General features: G+C 42.6%; 1 protein-coding gene across 1 annotated transcript in view; it reads right to left on the bottom strand.

The window, feature by feature from the left end:
- Nucleotides 1-1,693: 1,693 nt before the first annotated feature.
- The window catches only part of NINJ1 (ninjurin 1), a 41,837-nt gene continuing 22,940 nt past the window's right edge, over nucleotides 1,694-20,590 (bottom strand). Inside the window, exons 2-4 of the mRNA XM_073642744.1 lie at nucleotides 5,939-6,158; nucleotides 4,166-4,332; nucleotides 1,694-2,959 (exon numbers count right to left, since the gene is read on the bottom strand). Of these exons, the coding sequence (XP_073498845.1) occupies nucleotides 4,181-4,332; nucleotides 5,939-6,158 (372 nt within the window). The 3' untranslated portion in view covers nucleotides 1,694-2,959; nucleotides 4,166-4,180. The remainder of the gene's footprint in view (nucleotides 2,960-4,165; nucleotides 4,333-5,938; nucleotides 6,159-20,590) is intronic.

Genomic DNA, 20,590 nt, shown 5'->3' with positions numbered 1-20,590 from the left:
AGTTGCTCCATGCCATCACAATTCACCGGTTTGCATACTTGCGGTCACAAGCCCACTAGACTTCTGGGCTTCTTGCAATTTTCTTCTATTGAGAGAAGACAAACAAGTCTAGTCGACACAATACTGCAAGTGTGCAAATCGCATATGTGCGGCCATGTGACCTCCCGCTGGCACTGGAAATACCACTGTCACCATTTGGAAGAAACATTTGTACCAAGTACCCCCCCTTGAACGGGATTTTTAAGTTTTACATTGAGGGCCTATCCCAAATACAAGCAATAAATCAATGTGAGATCGGGAGAGGTACCACAGCTACCATTGCAAAATGTAAAAAAAAAAAAAAAATTACAAAAAAGGAAAATTTATCCACCAACTAAGCCCCACATCAGAATGGGTCTGGCAGCCTTGGTGGGCGATTTAGTAGATTGTCAATCTATTCCAGCCCAACGTTGTCGATCAAACTCAGCCATTCAAGACGAGAGTCTTATAACGAAAAAAAAAATCCGTATTTACGTGAGAGAGAATAGCACACGGTCCTATGAATGAGGCCTCATGCACTTGGGGGAAACTTTGGAATACAGGGGTTGTCAAAATGTAAAGGGGCCAATGAGAAGTTAAACACTGGGTGATTCCTCAATACACTCCCATATAGAAAATCAAAGGGACATCGTTGTGACGTGTGGCCCAGCAGAGAAACCCACCAGGATCCCCCATCATTCTGCAGTGTAAAGGCACAGCAGTCTGTCCAGACAGGTGGCTCCAAACTTGGTCCCCCTCCACCTCCAAGAAAATTGGATCCAATGCTGATCAGAGTCAGATTTTCTCAGATGGAGAGAAAGCGGTGGTGTGAGCCTAGCCTTCTAGTGAGATATTAGGCAGTGGTGGGGTTAGGGGCTTACCTTAATCCAACCATATCAAGCACATGTGTATTTGAGTATCACTGTTGGGAGACATTTCTCACCGGGTTGGTGGACACACATGCCTTTGGTTTTCACAGATTGACTCTACATTTCGTCTTTCCTTCTGCTGTGCACATTTCCTCACAGTGACCCCCATGGACTGAAATGTCCCATTAAGTGAACGCCAGGGCTTGCAAAAATATCCGATTCATTGCGCAATGACTGACACTGATTCCTCTGTATGCCGGGAAATGAGAAAAGAGGAAGACACTTGTCGTGACAGAAGGCACAGTGCTACGGAGCCATGGAGATGTGCATATGACATGTTTTGGACATCAGCTGTGTTTTTCCTAAAGCGTCTTTTTTGGCGTCTTTGCCACCAATGTCTTTTTTTTTAATATTTAATTTATAAAGTCGAGGCAGTACCAAGAAGAGCCGACTGATAATGTCACGTGAGCCTCGGGACCGCCAGTGCCGGCATCGCTGGAAAGGTGCCGGCACCCTCAAACATACCGATTGTGAACGGTTTGTCCGATTAGTGGACAACCCCTCAAAGTGGTGTGTGCCTACTAGTGAAGAGCGAGTATGTTTTGTTAACCCTTTCGCCGAGTATGCTTGGGCCGAGCTCCGAGTATTTACAGCTGCTCGGTGATATGGTTGAATCGCTCCGTGTGCATGATTTGCAACTGTTTGACAGCTTTAATACATGTGAGGAATGTCTATTTCTTACACATTTCTCACATGTAATAAAGCTGTCAAACAGTTGCAAATCATGCACACGGGAGTGATTCAACCATATCATCGAGCAGCTGTAAATACTCGGTGCTCGCCCAAGCATACTAGGCGAAAGGTTTAACAACATACTCGCTCATCACTAATTGCGTTGTGATCCCCGTTCAATTTATACGGCCACCTGAGTCTTCCCTTGTGATAAGCCCTGTTGGATAATGAAGGAAAAGTTTAAAAGTTTGGGAAGAATTTTGTTAGTGATTAAAATTGGGCTGTTTAAACCATAAAAACTTTGACCCACTCGGGTCAATAAATATGGGACACGGATGAGGGCAAATTCCCTACTCTTTCGTTTGCCAGCCACGTAGGTCCTCTGAAGAGGGGATTTTTGGAGACGTACTCGGCAACCATTAGGATAAGGAAAACAGTCAATGCGATCCCGGCCTCCTCTCTTTAAAAAATCCACAGAAACCATCTGATCTGCCTCTATGGCACATGTGCCAATATTTAGCAGAGAGGTCTAAAAAGACAAAATGACCTAATATGACTTCATACTGACTAGAGGCGGCTGTCTTATACAACTCCTCGCTGCAAATTTGCTGTTGTAAAACAAATTTTGCAAACTGATGAAATTTGCACCAATTATTTTGCTAATTGGCTCTGTTCTGGAATAAGAGTTATTATCTGCACCGTGTACCCAAATAGCCATGGAAATTTTGCACGTGTACTTCTCTACTTTACCTGAATTAAACTACTCAAAACAGCATTGTCCTTCAGCAGAAAATGATATAAAAAAAATTAAAAATAAAAGTTTAAAAAGAAAACCTCAAACTGACGTATTTACAATGTATAACAGCACAGTGGATAGCGGTATTATTATTTCCATTCAGATGGTCCATCCCGCGTCATCTCCCGTAGACAATTACAATGATAGGAATCATGCCACGATTTGTAACCTCGCTCCAGTTTGCCCATTATTGTGGCGCAGGAGAACCGACGAGGAGTTGTTGGGCTGTTCACAGATGCTAAGTTCAGTTTTGGTTCCTCTTGATCTGTATTCCAAAAAAATCCAGGCTTCTTATTTTACGGACCTTTGTATCCTTAGGACACAAAGTATCAGACATTTAGCAAACAGCAAAAACGAAAGAACTTCCATTCGTCTTACAGAAGCATCCGAAGGTTCCAGATTTTAATCCACATTTTGTATCCGGGGGAAGAAGGTAAATGGGAAAACTGAAATGCCTCGGTGACTGAAATCTTCATTACAAATATATCTACAGTACGGTATATGGGTGCGATAAATAAATCTTCTCCTTTTAGCCCTTAAATATCTGGAAACAGAAGGATAAAGTATGATAAATGGAGGTGTCTTTACTCATACAAAAAAAATACTTACGCGTTTCATCTGCTGTCAAAAAGTATCAGCCATCAGCCTGACACCCAATTTCTTCTATTTTTGCCAATTTATCACATTTAAGGAATAACTAACCTTTCATTTTTTTAATAGCTGGAAAGTTATGAAACTTTGCAAATCACTTTATTAGGGGATTTGTCTTCATTCTTGTAAAAAAAATTGCATGCAAGTGGCTTCCAAATCCCGGCTTTTCCCCAGTGCATTCACTTGGCTTCAGCTGCACTGATATCAGATCGTGCTCATGTGGAGTACAGATGATGGCAGTGATGGGTCAGCTCCTGTCTCCTCCTCTGAGTGTTCAGTTTATCAGAATAATCTCCTGCAGCAGCTAATCCCCAGAGTTGATGAGATACAGGTGCTGAGCTGACCCATCACTACTATCATCTGTACTCCAAATGAGTATGTTTTGCTATCAATCCAGCTAAAGGTAAGAAAACAGACTGGGGAAAAACCGGGGTTTGGAAGCCATTTCTATGCATTTTTATATGAATAAAGACAAATCCCCTAATAAAGTGATTTGCTAAAATTCATAACTTTCTACGCTGGACAAAATTCTTGAAAAAAAAAAAGTTACTCTTTAAATACTTCAGATCATAAAACTAATATACTATTACTTGCTGATTGGTGGTGGTCCAATCGCAAGGACCCTCACAAATCAAGAGAACAGGGCTCTGAAATGCCCCAGTATTCCTTACGACCGGTATTTATAGACTTTACTAAAGTAGACATAACAATCCTTTAGCATCTTTGCCTGGAACCTGGAGGAGGACATTTCCTCTGTTACTCCTCCTGGAAACATTTGGCTCTAAAAATAAAAATTGGATGGTGTCAACGCTAATCGGACAGTGTGGGAACATGTCAGGTCATCCTCAAAAGGAAAGGTAACATGGCTCCATTTTATTAGAAACAGCAGCAAATCTGCCCACAAGGTGTAAGTGGTGCTGCGGCACAGTCTCATAGCCGACAGATCCCGTGCACTGAACCCCTTTAACATTGGCTCTATATCTTACAGCACAACCAGCTAGCCAGCCTCCATACTTGGTGCCTGTAGACCAACTTTGTGCATCTCAATACGACCTATAGACTACGTAGTGATGACGCATCGGGTTTCGCACCACTTTACCTCTTTTCTTTAGTTCTATACATTTGTAGGTCCCGCCACCGGTTTCTGCACCCCAAATGACGTAATGAACACGTTGACGACCACGATGATGAACACAAGTCCAGTAGCAATGTTATTAAGGTTGTCCAGTTTGGCGTGTTTCTCTCGATTATTAAGGTCATACTTTACTGAAGAAGAAAAAAAAAGTTAATTTCTAAAGTTATCAGAAACTCAAAAACAATCAGTTCCGTCGCAACGAGAATTAGTGCGAATCAATTTTGCAGGACCTGGTCGACAATCTGTGGCCGTCTACCTGCCGGTATCTGCAGCGCTTTTGATTAGCCAACTTGGAGTGATGTCATTTTTGTGGCGTGACGCTTATGTGATGTCATGCCAGGTTGACTAATCAAAAGAAGAGCCAGACATACCGGCAGATAAGAAGCGGATCTCTAGACTCCAGCCACAGATTACTGACGTGGTGGATGAACTGGGCCAGAAACGCGTCAGGCTTTTAATATGCAATTTTGGATTCCTAAATTTTTCAATTTTTTTTTTTATTATTGATGGACGGTTGTGCCGGATTTCCTTCGTTTCCCTGGATGAACCAAGTCCTACAAATCAATTTACGCCAACTCTAGTTGTAATATACACGTACGCCCATTTTTTGGGGGGGTTTTATGACATATTTTAACTTGCATCAGAAGCTAATAAGACATACATGACACATCCAAAGATGCTTCGCTAGTTTATAGTATTTTCTGCCTTATAAAGAGGGGTCCACTTAAGATAATGTCTGCGTGATTGGAGCCCTATACACATAAAAGTGAATGTGTTCCATCCGACCTGTGTGAACAGATTGACAGTATCAGCTTATCAAGAGTCTCAGTATAAAAAATGCAAGATTTCAGTTTTTTAACTATGGTTTACCAGTATGTTTGTATTAGGAGCACAGAAGGTGTATGGAGCAGGCTCAGGAGCCGAGCCTGTGCTATACATGTTGGATGTTATCTGATGCCAATGTCAGTCATGTCAGCGGCATTTAAGTGGTTAATTTACTATCTGTTTGTCACTCCCCCGGAAGCAAAGTGTCTACTATGTTCAAACTTCCTTTGAAGGCTTCAAAGGGGATTATTAATTTTACTATAAACTGCAATTCTAAAGTCTCCTAAGCAGACTAAAATAGCTTAAAAAAAATATTGGGGAAAAAAATGTCTAATTCCCCTTTCCCCCATAAAAAATAAATAAATAAACACATTAGGAATTATCCTGTATTTAAATCTATCAAAATATAAATATATAATATATTATTCTCGTACAGTGAAAGAGGTAAAATAAAAAATTTAACTGCCATAATTGCCAATTTTTTTCGGTCCTCATCTCCCCAGTAAAGTGGAATAGGATGCGATCGAAAAATCGTACATGCCTCAAAGTAGTGGCAATAAGGTTAGGGCTACACGGCACGACACAGATTGCAAGGCCAAATATCACAGCATAATACAAGCGAATGTGTTACATTCCCACACCTAGCAAATTGCAAAAAATCCAATCAGGTAAGATTTTTTTCAGACTTCCAGTATCAAAAGCGTTGGAATGTGACATATATGCACAAGCAAAACATATGAGGTTATGGCAGATATCAGGAGTCCTACAAGCTTATACACCGTTTTAGAAAGCCAGGGAAAAAAAGCTCATACCTGAGTAATAACCAAAATGGAAGTAAGTCAATAGAAATGGTCAAGAAATACAGAAAAAGAACCAACAAATTGTGCTAAAAAAAGTCACAATCATACAAACCAATAAAGATGAGGAGCACCCCAACCACAACCTGCAGGATGAGGGATATGGAGATCAGTATGATGAGTGGGATGTAGTAAGAGAACGAGGGTCCCTGGTCAATTACGGCCTTCAGCTGTGACGAGTTGGCCATCAGCAGGGCAATATCCAGCATGCTCTCGGCAGCACTCTTCTTATTGGCGTAATGATTTATATTCAGTTTCTTTCTGCCACGTACATTCTGTTGAGAAAATTAGCAAAAGATTGGTTAATTTGCATATTTAATTTCCCAGAGGAGCATGCATGGCTTATAAGTCTCCTCACTCTGACATGCCAGGCTTGGCTTGTCACTCTCTACAAAGAGAAACGTTACCCATTAGACCCTAGTCCACAGCCTATCACCTAGTCAAATCAGATCTCATACTTTGCACTGATGAGGGGAAACATCCAGAAACAAAGTGTCTGCAAACTGATATTCCGTTTTGGCTTTTATTCTAAGTCATATTGCAAGACTCGTTAAAGGGTTGATATAGACTTTTAGGATCACTGCTTCCAATAGGTGGCGCTAGAGTTATAATCCTCTTCCTCTCTGAAGAGACAATTTGCATATTTAGTTTCACAGAGGAGCATTCATGGCTTATAAATCTCCTCACTCTGACATGCCAGGCTTGGCTTGACACTCTACACAAGGAGAAACGTTACCCCTTAGATTAAAAGGTTAAAGGCTTTTATTGGTAACATATTGAGGCATACACAATACACATGCATCAGACCTACTTGTACATTTCATGATGGGAAGGGGTTAAACTTTAGTGGGAATACTGGTTCCTACTTAAGAGTCTCAACTCAGTATGGAGACCTAATTTCAAAAGAAAGCTCCATGAGAAAAAAAACATTTATGCAATGTAGCTAATACCTTAAATTCAGAAAGAACTGTTCAGGGGATTTTGCCCCTCATCAATACAGCTCAGGTTACTAAATTGTTGAATGAGATGCCTTAGATGAAGTTCAAGGGAATACTGACTCTCATTGAAGAGGCTAATTTTCAAAACAAAAAATTATTATGCAAAGTAGCTCAAACCTTAGAAAGCATTATTTAGGGTTTATGCCCCTCATCAGTACACAGCAGGGTACTAGTTGCCTGAATGAGATGCCTTAGATATAGCTCAGAGGATAAAGGACTCTCATTGAAGTGGGTTCCAAAGGGTACGGAAAGTATTCAGACCCCTTTACATTTTTCACTCTTTGTTTCATTGCAGCCATTTGGTAAATTCTACAAAGTTAATTTTTTTTCTCATTAAAGTACACTCTGCACCCCATCTCAACTGAAAAAAACAGAAATGTAGACATTAATGCAAATTTATTAAAAAAGAAAAAATTAAATATCACATTGTCATAAGTATTCAGACCCTTTGCTCAGACACTCATATTTAAGTCACATGCTGTCCAATTCCTTGTTATCCTCCTTGATGGTTCTACTCCTTGATTGGAGTCCAGTTGTGTTTAGTTAATAAGACTGATAGGACTTGATTTGGAAAGGTAAACACCTGTCTATATAAGACCTCACAGCTCACAGTGCATGTCAGACCAAATGAGAATCATGAGCTCAAAGGAACTGCCAAAGGAGCTCAGAGACAGAATTGTGGCAAGACACAGATCTGGCCAAGGTTACAAAAGAATTTCTGCATTACTCAAGGTTCGTAAGAGCACAGTGGCCTCCATAATCCTTAAATAGAAGAAATTTGGGACCACCAGAAGTCTTCCTAGACCTGGCCGTCCAGCCAAACTGAGCAATCGTGGGAGAAGAGCCTTGGTGAGAGAGGTAAAGAAGAACCCCAAGATAACTGTGGCTGAGCTCCAGAGATGCAGTAGGGAGATGGGAGAAAGTTCCACAAAGTCAACTATCACTGCAGCCCTCCACCAGTCGGACCTTTATGACAGAGTGGCCCAACGGAAGCCTCTCCTCAGTGCAAGACATATGAAAGCCCGCATAGAGTTTGCTGAAAAACACATGAAGGACTCCCAGACTATGAGAAATAAGATTCTCTGGTCTGATGAGACGAAGATAGAACTTTTTGGTGATAATTCTAAGTGGTATGTGTGGAGAAAACCAGGCACTGCTCATCACCTGCCCAATACAATCCCAACAGTGAAACATGGTGGTGGCAACATCATGCTATGGGGGTGTTTTTCAGCTGCAGGGACAGGACAACTGGTTGCAATTGAAGGAAACATGAATGCGGCCAAGTACAGAGATATCCTGGATGAAAACCTCTTCCAGAGTGCTCTGGACCTCAGACTTGGCCGAAGGTTCACCTGCCAACAAGACAATGACGCTAAGCACACAGCTAAAATAACAAAGGAGTGGCTTCAGAACAACTCTGTGACCATTCTTGACTGGTCCAGCCAGAGCCCTGACCTAAACCCAATTGAGCATCTCTGGAGAGACCTGAAAATGGCTGTCCACCAACGTTCACCATCCAACCTGACGGAACTGGAGAGGATCTGCAAGGAAGAATGGCCGAGGATCCCCAAATCCAGGTGTGAAAAACTTGTTACATCATTCCCAAGAAGACTCATGGCTGTACTAGCTCAAAATGGTGCTTCTACTCAATACTGAGCAAAGGGTCTGAATACTTATAACCATGTGATATTTCAGTTTTTCTTTTTTAATAAATTTGCAAAAATTTCTACATTTCTGTTTTTTTCAGTCAAGATAGGGTGCAGAGTGTGCTTTAATGAGAAAAAAACATAACTTTTTAGAATTTAACAAATGGCTGCAATGAAACAAAGAGTGAAAAATTTTAAAGGGGTCTGAATGCTTTTGGTACCTACTGGTTATATATATATATATATATATATATATATATATATATATATATATATATATATATATATATATATATATATATAAAGCAGCTCAAACCTTAGAAAGTACTGTTTCGGCGGTTTTGCCTCTCATCACCATATAGCATGGTTCTAGTTGGCCAAATGAGATGCCTTAGATGTAGTTCTGGGCAGTAATGAATCTCATTGAAGAGGCTTATTTTGAAAAAAAAGATTATGCAAAGTAGCTCATACCAGCCGAAGCTGCTTCGAAGGCATCTCGGTTAGCCAAAAATACCTCTGTCCACAGATGTGTCCCTGGTTTGACTAGTATAAGTTTCTTTGCATAACCTTGTACTTTACAAAAAGACCAACGCGCAGGGTTATGTCTGACTGGCGCCAGGCGAAGGAGAAGTTGCAAAACATAAAACTATTTCCTAATTGCGTAAATGCTTCTTTTATTACAAAACAGACCGGGCAACACTGGACAAACCAAGTTAAGCATGAACAAATGGCCCGTGTATTTTGTATAAGACTGAAGAAGCTACATGACCTGAACATACTTAGCTATCCAAGGATGGTGGAAATTTCATTTAAAGTGAATATTCTAGTCCAAACCACACTTTTTGATAATGTTAAGGGGTTTGTCCAACTTATCGTTATTTGATATGGTTCAAAGTAGAGCGATGCGTCGGACAAGGCTACATCCTGTCGCCATTTTTCTACAAGTTATATTCAGAATTTATTTTCAGGAAGGCTGGACTTGCCGAAAAAGAAGGAATCAAAATTGTTGGATGAATTTTATTTTATTTATTTTACTCACTTATATAGCGCCATTAATTTCACAGCGCTTTACAGATGTTATTGGAACTGTCCCCATTGGGGCTCACAATCTAGATTCCCTTTCAGTATGTTTTTGTAGTGTGGGAGGAAACCGGAGAACGCGGAATGAAACCCATGCAAACACGGGGAGAACATACAAACTCCTTGCAGATGTTGTCCTTGGTGGGATATGAACCCAGGACCCCATCGCTGCAAGGCTGCAGTGCTAACCACTGAGCCACCGTGCTGCAGAATCATCAACAATCTTAAAAAGGGGTTGTCCACTACTAATTAACAGGATATCAGAACTGCGGCTGCTGCTCACTTTCTGTCAATTACTTAGTCATCTGAAGGTGGGGAGAGAGAAGCAGGCACTGATTGGGCGCAGGGCTCACATGACAATACCTATCGTGAGACCTGGGAGAGCGAGTGCCGACACCACTGCAATGGCGCCAGCACGGGAGGTGAGTAGAAGTGTTTTTATTTTGAGAACATTGAGAAGGGGTTGCCCTAGTAGTGGACAACCCCTTTACATACACAGACGATACAACAGTGATAGTAACAATAGTAGATGGAATGAAGTACTGATTATGGAGTGTCAAGATGGAAAGTTCAAAATGACACGGCTACTCAATAAAAACTAGACAATGATATTGACTACTGCCAGATACAACCAGGACTCATTTGAGATGGACGTTGACGAACTGGAAGTTGTAAAGGACTTCAACCTACTCGGATCAATGATCAGTCACAATGAAGCAATGACACCGGAAGTCAATAGGAGAATAGCTATGGACAAATGAACAATGAAGTCACTGGACAAGGAACATTTCACTGGCGACAAAGTTACGGTTCGACTATAGTCTGGTCTTTTTTGTAGTAACACATGGATGCAAATCCTGGATGATAAAGAAACAAGACAGAAGAAGACTTGAAGCTTTCGAAATGTGGAGCTGGAGAAGGATGTTATCAATACCATGGAAGGCAAGAAGAACAAACAAATCAATCATGGAACAAATCAAGCCAGACATCATGATACTTGAAGCAAGGATCACCTGGACACATCATATGAAGAACGCAATCACTGGAGAAGGACATCATGGTCAGAAGAACAGAAAGAACAAGACAAAGAAAAACACCAGCAACCCGATGGCTTGATACAATCAAAATAATGGTGGAGTAGACCTGCTGGACCTATCTTGGCTTGCACAAGATCAATCTTCCTACAGATCGTTCATCCATCAAGTCTCCATGGCTCGAGATTTGAACAGATGTGTTGGGGACTTGATTTTACGGTACTTACAACTATATATGTATTACAGGTTCTCCTCCTTTGCTGGTGGCTTTACTGAATTAGTAAAGCCTTTATCACACTCTGCGCAGCTCTCCTTTTCACGGAATGATGGGAGGATGATGTGGATCATGTGACCAGACCTGCTCATCAACCTCATCCAACTGAAAAACAGCTTCCCATGCTTAGTGGTTTTCATTGGAGTAGGCTGAAGGGCAGGTCTGGCCACATGATCCTCCATCAACTTTTATTCCGTGAACAGGAGAGCTGCGCAGTGTGTGATGAAGGCAGCATTAATGAGCGAGCATCGCTTCACAAAAAGGAGTAGTAACTTGTAAAAATATACTAGTGTCACAAAATGATGCCAACACATTTGATAAAACAAAGCTAAAGTGTACTATGCCTTTAGTGTGACAGTAAAATGTTACAGTGTCTGGTGGGGTTTCCAATATTGTACAAGGAATACCAATTTATCACTTTTCAGAGAATTTTACGTAAAAGTATTGAGCAACTATGTGAAAATCTACAATATTTTCTTCTCTATTCCTGTTTAAATTGAGAATTCTGGTGGTTTCCAGTTAGCAAAGAGACTTGCATTATGGGAGCACAAATAAGTACATTCATAAAGGGTTTTCTGATGCAGATCTGTGTGCAGAAGATCTGCTGAATATTACAGAATATGTTCATTGAGAAAAGCATAAAAAGTAGATGGTGGCCGCAAGTGTGCAAATCACATACAGTGTCATAAAGTAATGACAGCTTGAAAAGGCTAGCAGAGCCAAATCCTAAAAGTTTGTACACACCGTTCGGATTTGGCTTGCTACAGGGTTTGCAGAAAATTTGCTGTTGGGAACTTCCAGACAGAACTGAAAGTCCAGTTTTGTGGGGAATTTTTCTCTTTTTTTGTCACAAAGGAATTTTTTAGACCATCTAACAGATCTAAAAGTAAAACACTGGGCTCCACATGTCCTACCCAGCAATGGGGCGGCATTTTAGGGAAAGTATACTTTGAGAAGCCGATCGGTGACTATGGGGTCGATTCTCTCGCCAGTCATTATGAGGGGGCGCTTTGGAGCACGCGCCTCTTAATGAATCAGGCAAGGCGCGTAGTGGCGTGCTACGCTATGTGCGTCCCACGACAAATCTTACTCCAGCCTTTGCTGCAGTAAGATTTGTGGCGTAGCGAACGCCACCACTCATCTTGAATTTGACGAGCAGGGGTTGCCATGCCCCGGCTCTGCCTACTTTCTTGGAGCTGTTGAAAACCTCGGGTTTCACAAAAAAAATTGAGTCTTCAAAAGCCTTTTTTCGCCACAAATCTTTGATGAATTGCCCCCAATGTATCTCGGCTGACTATTCAAAGATAGGTCCCTAGCACCTTCTCTCAGCCCAGTTCCCTTTGATTGACAGGTCTCACCCTATGTATATAGGGAGAGACCTATCAGTCAAAGAAATCTGGGCTGGGAGGAGCTGTGTGCAGACATAGAGACAGACCTGTCAGTCTACTGGAGTGGTGCAAGGAGAAGTCGCCTGGAGCTTACCTTGGGCTACTCAGCCAAGACACATAGTCCCCGACTGGCTTTTCAAAGTATTTTTTCTCTAAAATGCCACATGATTTCAGAGTATAACATACCTGGCTGCAATCACATACCCAGCGTCTAATTCATGCTGTCCGTGATTTGGGCATTATGAATCTGATGAAAGGTTTCCTTTAAAGTTGTCCAGGATTGTAAAAAAGAAAATGGTTGCATTCTTTCAGGAACAGTGTGGGGGCTGTGTGTGGACTCATACTGTATATAGTGGGGTCTGTGTGAGGGTTCATACTATACGGGGCTGTTTGGGGGGGGTTCATATGGTATGAAGGAGGGCTGTGTTGGGGCTCATATCGTATATAGAGGGTGCTGTGTGGGGTCTCATACTGTATATACAGGGGGCTGTGTGTAGGCTCATATGGAATATAGGGGGCTGTGTGCGGTCTCAAACTTTATATAAGGGGTGGTATGTGGGGGCTCTTACTGTACTGTATATGGGAGGCTATGTGGGGGCTTGTACTGTATATAAGGAATGCTGTGTCAGGGCTCATACGGTATATAGGGGGTTGTGTGGGCTCATATTGTATATAGGGGGCTGTTTGTGGGCTCACATGGTATTATAGGGGGTCTGTTTGGGGGCTCGTACTGTATATAGCGGGCTGTGTGTGGGCTCATACAGTATAAAGGGGGATATCAGCATACTTAATTCTATTCTGGTCAATATTAAGTGATATTAATTATACTTATTTTATATTAATTATATGTTAATATTGATATTGAGCAGAATTAATGTCAGACTCTTGCTTCGGCCTTCACAACAGTCACAGTCTCTAATGTGGCCCCTTGTGAAAATGAATTGCCCACTCTGGTGTAAGGTATTACAACACAGCCCCATTTAAGTAAATGGAGTCGAGCTGTAATACCATGCAGAACCAATGGTCAGGGGAGGCGCTATTTCTGAAAGAAAGCAGCAATGTTTATCATAATTCTGGGCAACCCCTTTAATTATTCCCAACATGAACAATTATAGAGCTGTTTGTAAATGGAACGCCTGTTTTTCCAGAGATTGGACCCAAAATTAAAAACACATTCATGGCATATTCTGAGGATGTATATAAAGTCATATTATGCGATTAAGTCATAGACCAGAAGGTTTGATTATAAGCAATAAGTAAGACTGACCAGTCCTTTGTAAATGAAGTTTGGTACTGCAGCTCTTTCAGCTATAAAAAAGTACTACAAGTTGCTGGCCACGTTGTAAGCCATAGGAGGCTAGTTAACTGCTCTTGTAAAACGGACCATTCACATGACTGACATTTTTGCCCATAATTTGCAAAGTCCATTGTGACAAATACAGCAAAAAACACAAAAATTACCATTTTTTATTTGACGCAATATTCATGAACTGCATCAAAAACCACAAGACTAAAAAAAAAATGCAGGAGGAGGTATTTATTAAAATGGGTTGTCCAGCCTTAAGAAAATAGTCTGCACTTACCATATGTGACTGCAGACTCCTAAATCCTAACAGTGTGCAGTGTGCAGGCTATCTGGAGTCACCGATATTGCCAGTGAGAGTGGGATGATCACATGACTGAAAGTGTAAGATTTGCATACTCCCAGCCACATTCCAACTAGATGTGCTCGTCCTCTCTCAATACAAGTGGATTGAACAAGGCTGAGCACGTCTAGTCAGAATGTGATGGCAAACATGCAAATGGCATACTTGTGGTCATGTGACTACCCACTCTCACTGGCAATAATGGTGACTCTGACAGTGTGTGCACAACGGGCTGTCAGGATTCAGGAGTTTGTAGTCACATAGCGTGACTGCAGACTTGTATTATAAGACCGGACAACCCCTTTAAATTTAAACTGCCCAATCCTTACAGTACCTCCCCAACATCATATATTGGGAGGAACCCATATAAGTAGATATCTGCCCAGGGCTTATCTCCTTAATACAAAGGACACAGGGTGATCATATATATACACAGGTGCATCTCACTAAATTATAATATCATCAAAAAGTTAATTTATTTCAGTTCTTCAATACAAAAATTGAAACTCATATATTATATAGAGTCATTACAGACAGAGTGATCTATTTCAAGGGTTTATTTCTGTTAGTGTTGATGATTATGGCTTACAGCCAATGAAAACACAAAAGTCATTATCTCAGTAAATTAGAATACTTTATAACAACAGCTTGAAAAATGATTTTAAAATCTGAAATATTGGCCTACTGAAATGTATGTTCAGTAAATGCCCTCAATAGTGGGTTGGGCTCCTTTTGCATCAATTACTGCATCAATGCGGCGTGGCATGGAGGCGATCAGCCTGTGGCACTGCTGAGGTGTTATGGAAGCCCAGGTTGCTTTGATAGCAGCCTTCAGCTCGTCTGTATTGTTGGGTCTGGTGTCTCTCATCTTCCTCTTGACAATACCCCATGGATTCTCTATGGGGTTAAGGTCAGGCGAGTTTGCTGCCAATCAAGCACAGTGATACTGTTGTGTGTAAACCAGGTATTGGTACTTTTGGCCGTGTGGACAGGGGCCAAGTCCTGCTGGAGAATGACATTTCCATCTCCAAAAAGCTTGTCGGCAGAGGGAAGCATGAAGTGCTCTAAAATGTCCTGGTAGACGGCTGCGCTGACTTTGGTCTTGATAAACCACAGTGGACCTACACCAGCAGATGACATGGCTCCCCAAACCATCACTGATTGTGGAAACTTCACACTAGACCTCCAGCAGCTTGGATTGTGGCCTCTCCACTCTTCCTCCAGACTCTGGGACCTTGATTTCCAAATGAAATTTGGAACTCTGGGATCTTGTGGAATGTGTCAACGACTGCCTTCTGGACATCTGTCAAGTCAGCAGTCTTCCCCATGATTGTGGAGCCTACTGAAACAGACTAAGGGACCTTTTTAAACACTTAGGAAGCCTTTGCAGGTGTTTTTTGTTAATTATTTAATTTATTGAGATAATGACTTTTGTGTCTTGATTGGCTGTAAGCCATAATCATCAACATTAACAGAAATAAACACTTGAAATAGATCACTCTGTTTGTAATGACTCTATATAATATAGGAGTTTCACTTTTTGTACTGAAGAACTGAAATAAATTAACTTTTTGATGATATTCTAATTTAATAAGATGCACCTGTATGTATAAAATGTATAGGAACACATAACGTAACCGTACACACGTCAGGAACACCGCTAGTGAAATATTAATGTGGTCACTGGATCTCCGCACATGCGAGTATTTATAGACGTCAAGGCCGTGGTCTCTGCTCTCCTATCAGTAGTCACACATTGTTTAGGCACAGGAGGCCCCTCGCTGCAGACCGGGTCTGGAAGGACAAAGCGAAATGCAACAGGAAAGAGAGGCTCATATTACAAGGAGTCGGTCGAGAGGACGAAATGTAAAGTCGCACATAAGCAAAGTACAAAAACTCCAAAAATGTTTTACAAGAGAATTGCTACTTTAAAGGGATTTATATTAGACTTTTACAAATAGAGAATTCTGAGTTAATACAGTGTTTGAATCACCCCCTATTCCCAGTTCAAAAATAAAGAAATACTATTACTATTATTTATTATTATTATTATTATTATTATTATTATTAATAATAAATAATAAAAATATATATGCATTTTTGGTACGTCCGTATCCATAAAAGTTTGAGCTATGAAAATGTTAAATGAATTATATTAACCCTTGTGATAAACTGTAAAGAGGGGGGAAAAAGCTGAAATACTACAAATCGCTGTATTTCGGTCTCCGCACCTCCCCCAAAGAATACAACATAAAGCAATGAAAACAAGCACTTGTATGGCTATTTCAGTGGAAGAATAAAATAGTTATGGCTCTTGGAAGTAAAAAAAAAAAAAAGAAAGTGCAAAAACAAAAATTGCCTGTGTTCATCAAGGGGGTTAGAAACTTTTTTTTCTTCTAAAATTTTTATTAATTTATTTTTTAGTCACTTTAGGAGACCTGAACCTGTGATCAGTCAATCTCCTATGCTAAATAGTGCAATAATACCACAGGAAAAAAATAAAAGCACAAAAGCAAAAAAAAAAATTGCCCCGTCATGAAGAGTTTAGGGTCGATATTGACTTAGAAGACTGCTGCTCCCACAGGTGGCACCGGATACCCTGCTGTCTTCCTCCGTGAATAGGTGATTTCCATAGATTAGGTGGTGCAGCAGAGCACTCAGCTGTGCACAGCGTCCGCCCTTATTCTTTACATCATTTTTTCCAGTTCTTCATTCACTCAGCAGCCGGCACCTGTGGATCAGTGACGGATTCTCCTCACGCGAGGCCTACAGTAAATGAGCCCCGCCTGGGAAATGTGAGTGTCATACGCCGGCCCACAATCCGGGGATTAGAGGAATCCGATAGTGGAAGGAGGAAGGTGGGCATGTGACTGGTTTCTGCACCGGCCCTGTCTATTCAGGAGCCTCATACACTATTCACTGGAAAAACCTGTCTAGACGGCTTAATACCACGGCTTTAATGTCTGGCCAGGTTTTCATGAAGCCTGACTGTATTATAAGAGCTTTTAGACACTTATATAGGTGACATAGAATTAGCACATCACATACTCCATGTAACAAATCACTATTAAGCAGAATACAGACATCTATGTACGTCCATCTGAGTACGGTCTCCTGATTCGAAGTCGACAGCCTCATAAATATTTATGTGTCTGTCGAGATCAGGTCAGAAAACCCAGAGCTACTCCATCCATCACTGTCCGGGCTTTGCTCCCTTCTTCTGGGTCCGCTGCCCTCTGTTGTTGTCCACATCGGGTTTTGCAGGTTGTCCGGCGTGGATCAATGGCATAATCTCCCTAGACCTATTTAAGGCCCATTGACATACACTTGTGTTTTAGGATTGAGACTTCTATGTTTGGTGTGCTCCACCACCTGTGCTTTATTTGCTCCCATCACTGCCGGGTTCCACTTCATCCATTCAGCAGCTCGTGAGATTCCTGTGAGTCCCCGATCCTCGCTGCCCACGTGCCATCTAGCATCAATGCCCATTGTCCGTGTGCTCACCCGAACCTGGGCCTGAGAGGATCCACCTCTCCTGGTGAGCCTTAACAATCACATTCTGTTTTCAGAGAGTGATATACGGACCTCTGAATTGAGAATTACCAGTACCTGGATTGTATATAAGAATTCTGCTACCATATACATAGTGACTAGATTAGGATTGGATTAGGATTAGCACGTCACTAGAATTGGTGCAAATCAATATGTAGGACCTGATACAGCAGCAATGTAGGTAATCTGTAGCTGTAAGATGGCAGCCTTCAGAACCACCTCCTAATTCTCGGCATCTACGGTTCTATTTTAGTACCCGGCCTCACAAATACTGTCCTAAGAAAATTTTGAGGGACACCTATAATATAATTTGCACAACACACGATTAGAGCAATTGCCTGACAATTACGGTAAGTTTCTAACCTCCATTAAAAGGTCAGTCTTTTCTATGAAATTGACATGTCATGTACCCTGATCAAAATTTTCATTGGTGCGGGCCCTCAAAAACTGCTAACACAAAGGACCTTGCTGTTGGGTCAGAACTGAAAGTAAACTACATATTGAATTTGGTCACCAAGGAAAGCCAACTGGACATTAAAGGGGTTCTTCGGCAAAAGAAAATAAATTAAAAAAACAAACAAACAGTAAATGTAATTAGAAATTAATTCCAAACATACCTTTAATTAGCAAATCATTCTCATTTTTGTCTAGGGTGGGAATTACTATAGAATTAAAATGGCAGCAGTCTTGTTACACTTAAACTTACAGAAACTTGAACCAGATGATATTCTGGAGATGCAAAGGGAGCAGAGCTAATGATCTAATACTGGGTATACCAGGAGTGCTGAGGTAAGAAGAGGCTGCTCACACTGCAGTCTGCCTGTATAGCTGATGACGCGCCCCTGGGCCTGTGTCGCGCTGCGTTGCGCACGCGGGAGCTTACCCGGAGCCGGATCTCTTGAGGGTTGTAGTCTCGTGGCGGTGACCCGGTCCGTGCCCAGGGAGTCAAACTGAGCGGCGATGTAACAGCGGTAGATGTAGGACGACTACGCCACCCGTTGAATGCAGCTATGGAGCTGCCGCTGCAGGACAGTCCGCTGAGGCCGGTGGATGGATGGTGCAGCGTAGATGGTATAACCCCCAACGGGAGGGGTATGGCCTCAGGGCAGCAGATGTGGATGATGGGGGTAGCAGGAACCACTCAGAGACGGTGCGGTGTAATTCAGGGTCTTTACTGGTAACAACGATAGACCCTCCTGGAGTACTTGCTAGTGAACGGGGCCTGGTCAGTCCTTGAGCAGATGGGATCTCCCCTGGCCAGGCAGAGTTGTAGGCCTCCCAAACTGACTGTACTCTTCTGGCTACCTTGCTAGAAGCGGATATAAGTAGCCCACGTCCCTGAGTGTACCGTGTGGTGCTCACCCGTATGGCCGGTGACTCGGGGCCTTCTAATGGCTTCCGCTCCACGATGGCGGTGCTGGTCCCACGCGTGTGACCATGCCTTCGGGTTTCTGGGCCTGAGGACCTGAAATCCCCTGCCGGTCGGCTTCTGCTGCTGGGTAAGAGTTAGTCCCCACAGCCTCGGACGCCGGGTCCGGTAAGAAAGCTTCTCAGTCAGGGCGAGCTCTGCAGCTGCCAGCCCCTGACTCGTAGTAGTATTGCTTCTGCTGTTTCTTGTCTCTACTCTCCTTGACTGACTAACCCTGCTTCAGCCCCGGGTTTATATAGGGGAAGTTCTTCCCCTCCCAAGACTGAGCAGGAGGTGTGGCATGCACAGGATCCCTGACCAAAGGACCTCCCACCTGCTCTCAGACATAACATTACATTACTGTGGAAACCAGACCCCTGGGGTGCCACATTCCCCCCTAGTAAAATTTAGTACTCCGGGACTAAACATATTTTAGAAAAACATAACAAGATATAAACAATAATAATACAATAAGAAACACATAAAGGTGGTCACGGCATGTCCGTAGCCGGGTGCAGTCTTTGAAGAAAGCAAGGTGTCCATTTCACCAAAACAGGGAGACGTAACCAGGTAGGGGTCTGTCCTACCCCGAGTCCTTAACAGTCTCTAGTCCATCCTGGGTTACGCTCCAACTATGTACAAGGATTCCCGGTAAATCCACCAAGGATTCCTAAAAATAACTGGAAACACAAAATTATACACAAGCAACAATACACAGATAAACATAAATAAAACAATTTATACACTTCAAATCCTCCAGCGTGCGGGTAACTGGCCTCTAGTGGCTCTAGTGGACCTACGGAGCTGACTGTCTGGCCCCGAACTACAGGGTGTAGGAGCTGTCAAGGGTAAACTGGGCAGCTGTCTACGAGTTCCCTGGCTCACTAGGGATATGGCAGGCTCACTGCAAACAGAGGGTTGACCCTCCTGGTCTGCGGGTGTGGGGTCTTCTGCCTCCTGGACCGGCTGTTCTTCCAGCTCTACCTGTTGCTCCGTAGGTGCTTGGGATGCTGGTTGGAGGAAGGTAAGTACGGGTACCACAACTGCACCATTGACTTGAGTCCAAGACCGAGGGAAGTCCCCGAGCACAGTACTAACCATATCTTCCCTTTCCTCTACGGGTCGATGGTCTTCTTGTTCCTCTTCAGGGTTCCTCAGTTGTTCGGGACACTTCTTCAGGTGGTCCCGGGATACAATGGCTGTGGTTTCCCCTCCGTCTTTACTGATGGTACAAACCTTCGGGTTCTCGTGGCTTGAGGGCAGTACGGTGTACGGGTCCTTCTCCCACTGGTCGTCCAACTTGTGGAGCCGTCTCTTCCTCTTCAAGACCTGCTCTCCGGGTACCAGGGGAACAGCGGGAGCATACTGGTTGTAAGTTTTCTCTTGTCTTTCCCTAGCCTGACAGAGACTTCGCTCCATGCTCTCCTGTACTCTCCGGTACTGCTGCTGCCTCTCTGTGTCCCAGTCTGTTTCTGGTGAAGTGTCCTCGGGTGTCAGGACTCCCATTTCCAGGTCAACAGGTAACTTACCAGGTCTTGCCCTCATTAGGTAAGCCGGGGTACAGTTGGTGGAACCTACTGGGATATGGTTGTATAGGTCCACCAGATCGGGCAACTTCTCAGGCCACAGACTGCGTTCTTCCAGGGGCAACGTTTTTAGAAGATCCATTACCACCTGGTTC

The sequence above is a fragment of the Phyllobates terribilis genome, unplaced genomic scaffold (genome assembly GCF_046119375.1).
Source record: "Phyllobates terribilis strain yellow unplaced genomic scaffold, ASM4611937v1 Scaffold_8__6_contigs__length_399053987, whole genome shotgun sequence".
Classification (NCBI taxonomy): Eukaryota; Metazoa; Chordata; class Amphibia; order Anura; family Dendrobatidae; genus Phyllobates; species Phyllobates terribilis.
The sequence above is the reverse complement of the archived record's forward strand: the minus strand, read 5'-3'. Positions and strand labels throughout refer to the sequence as shown.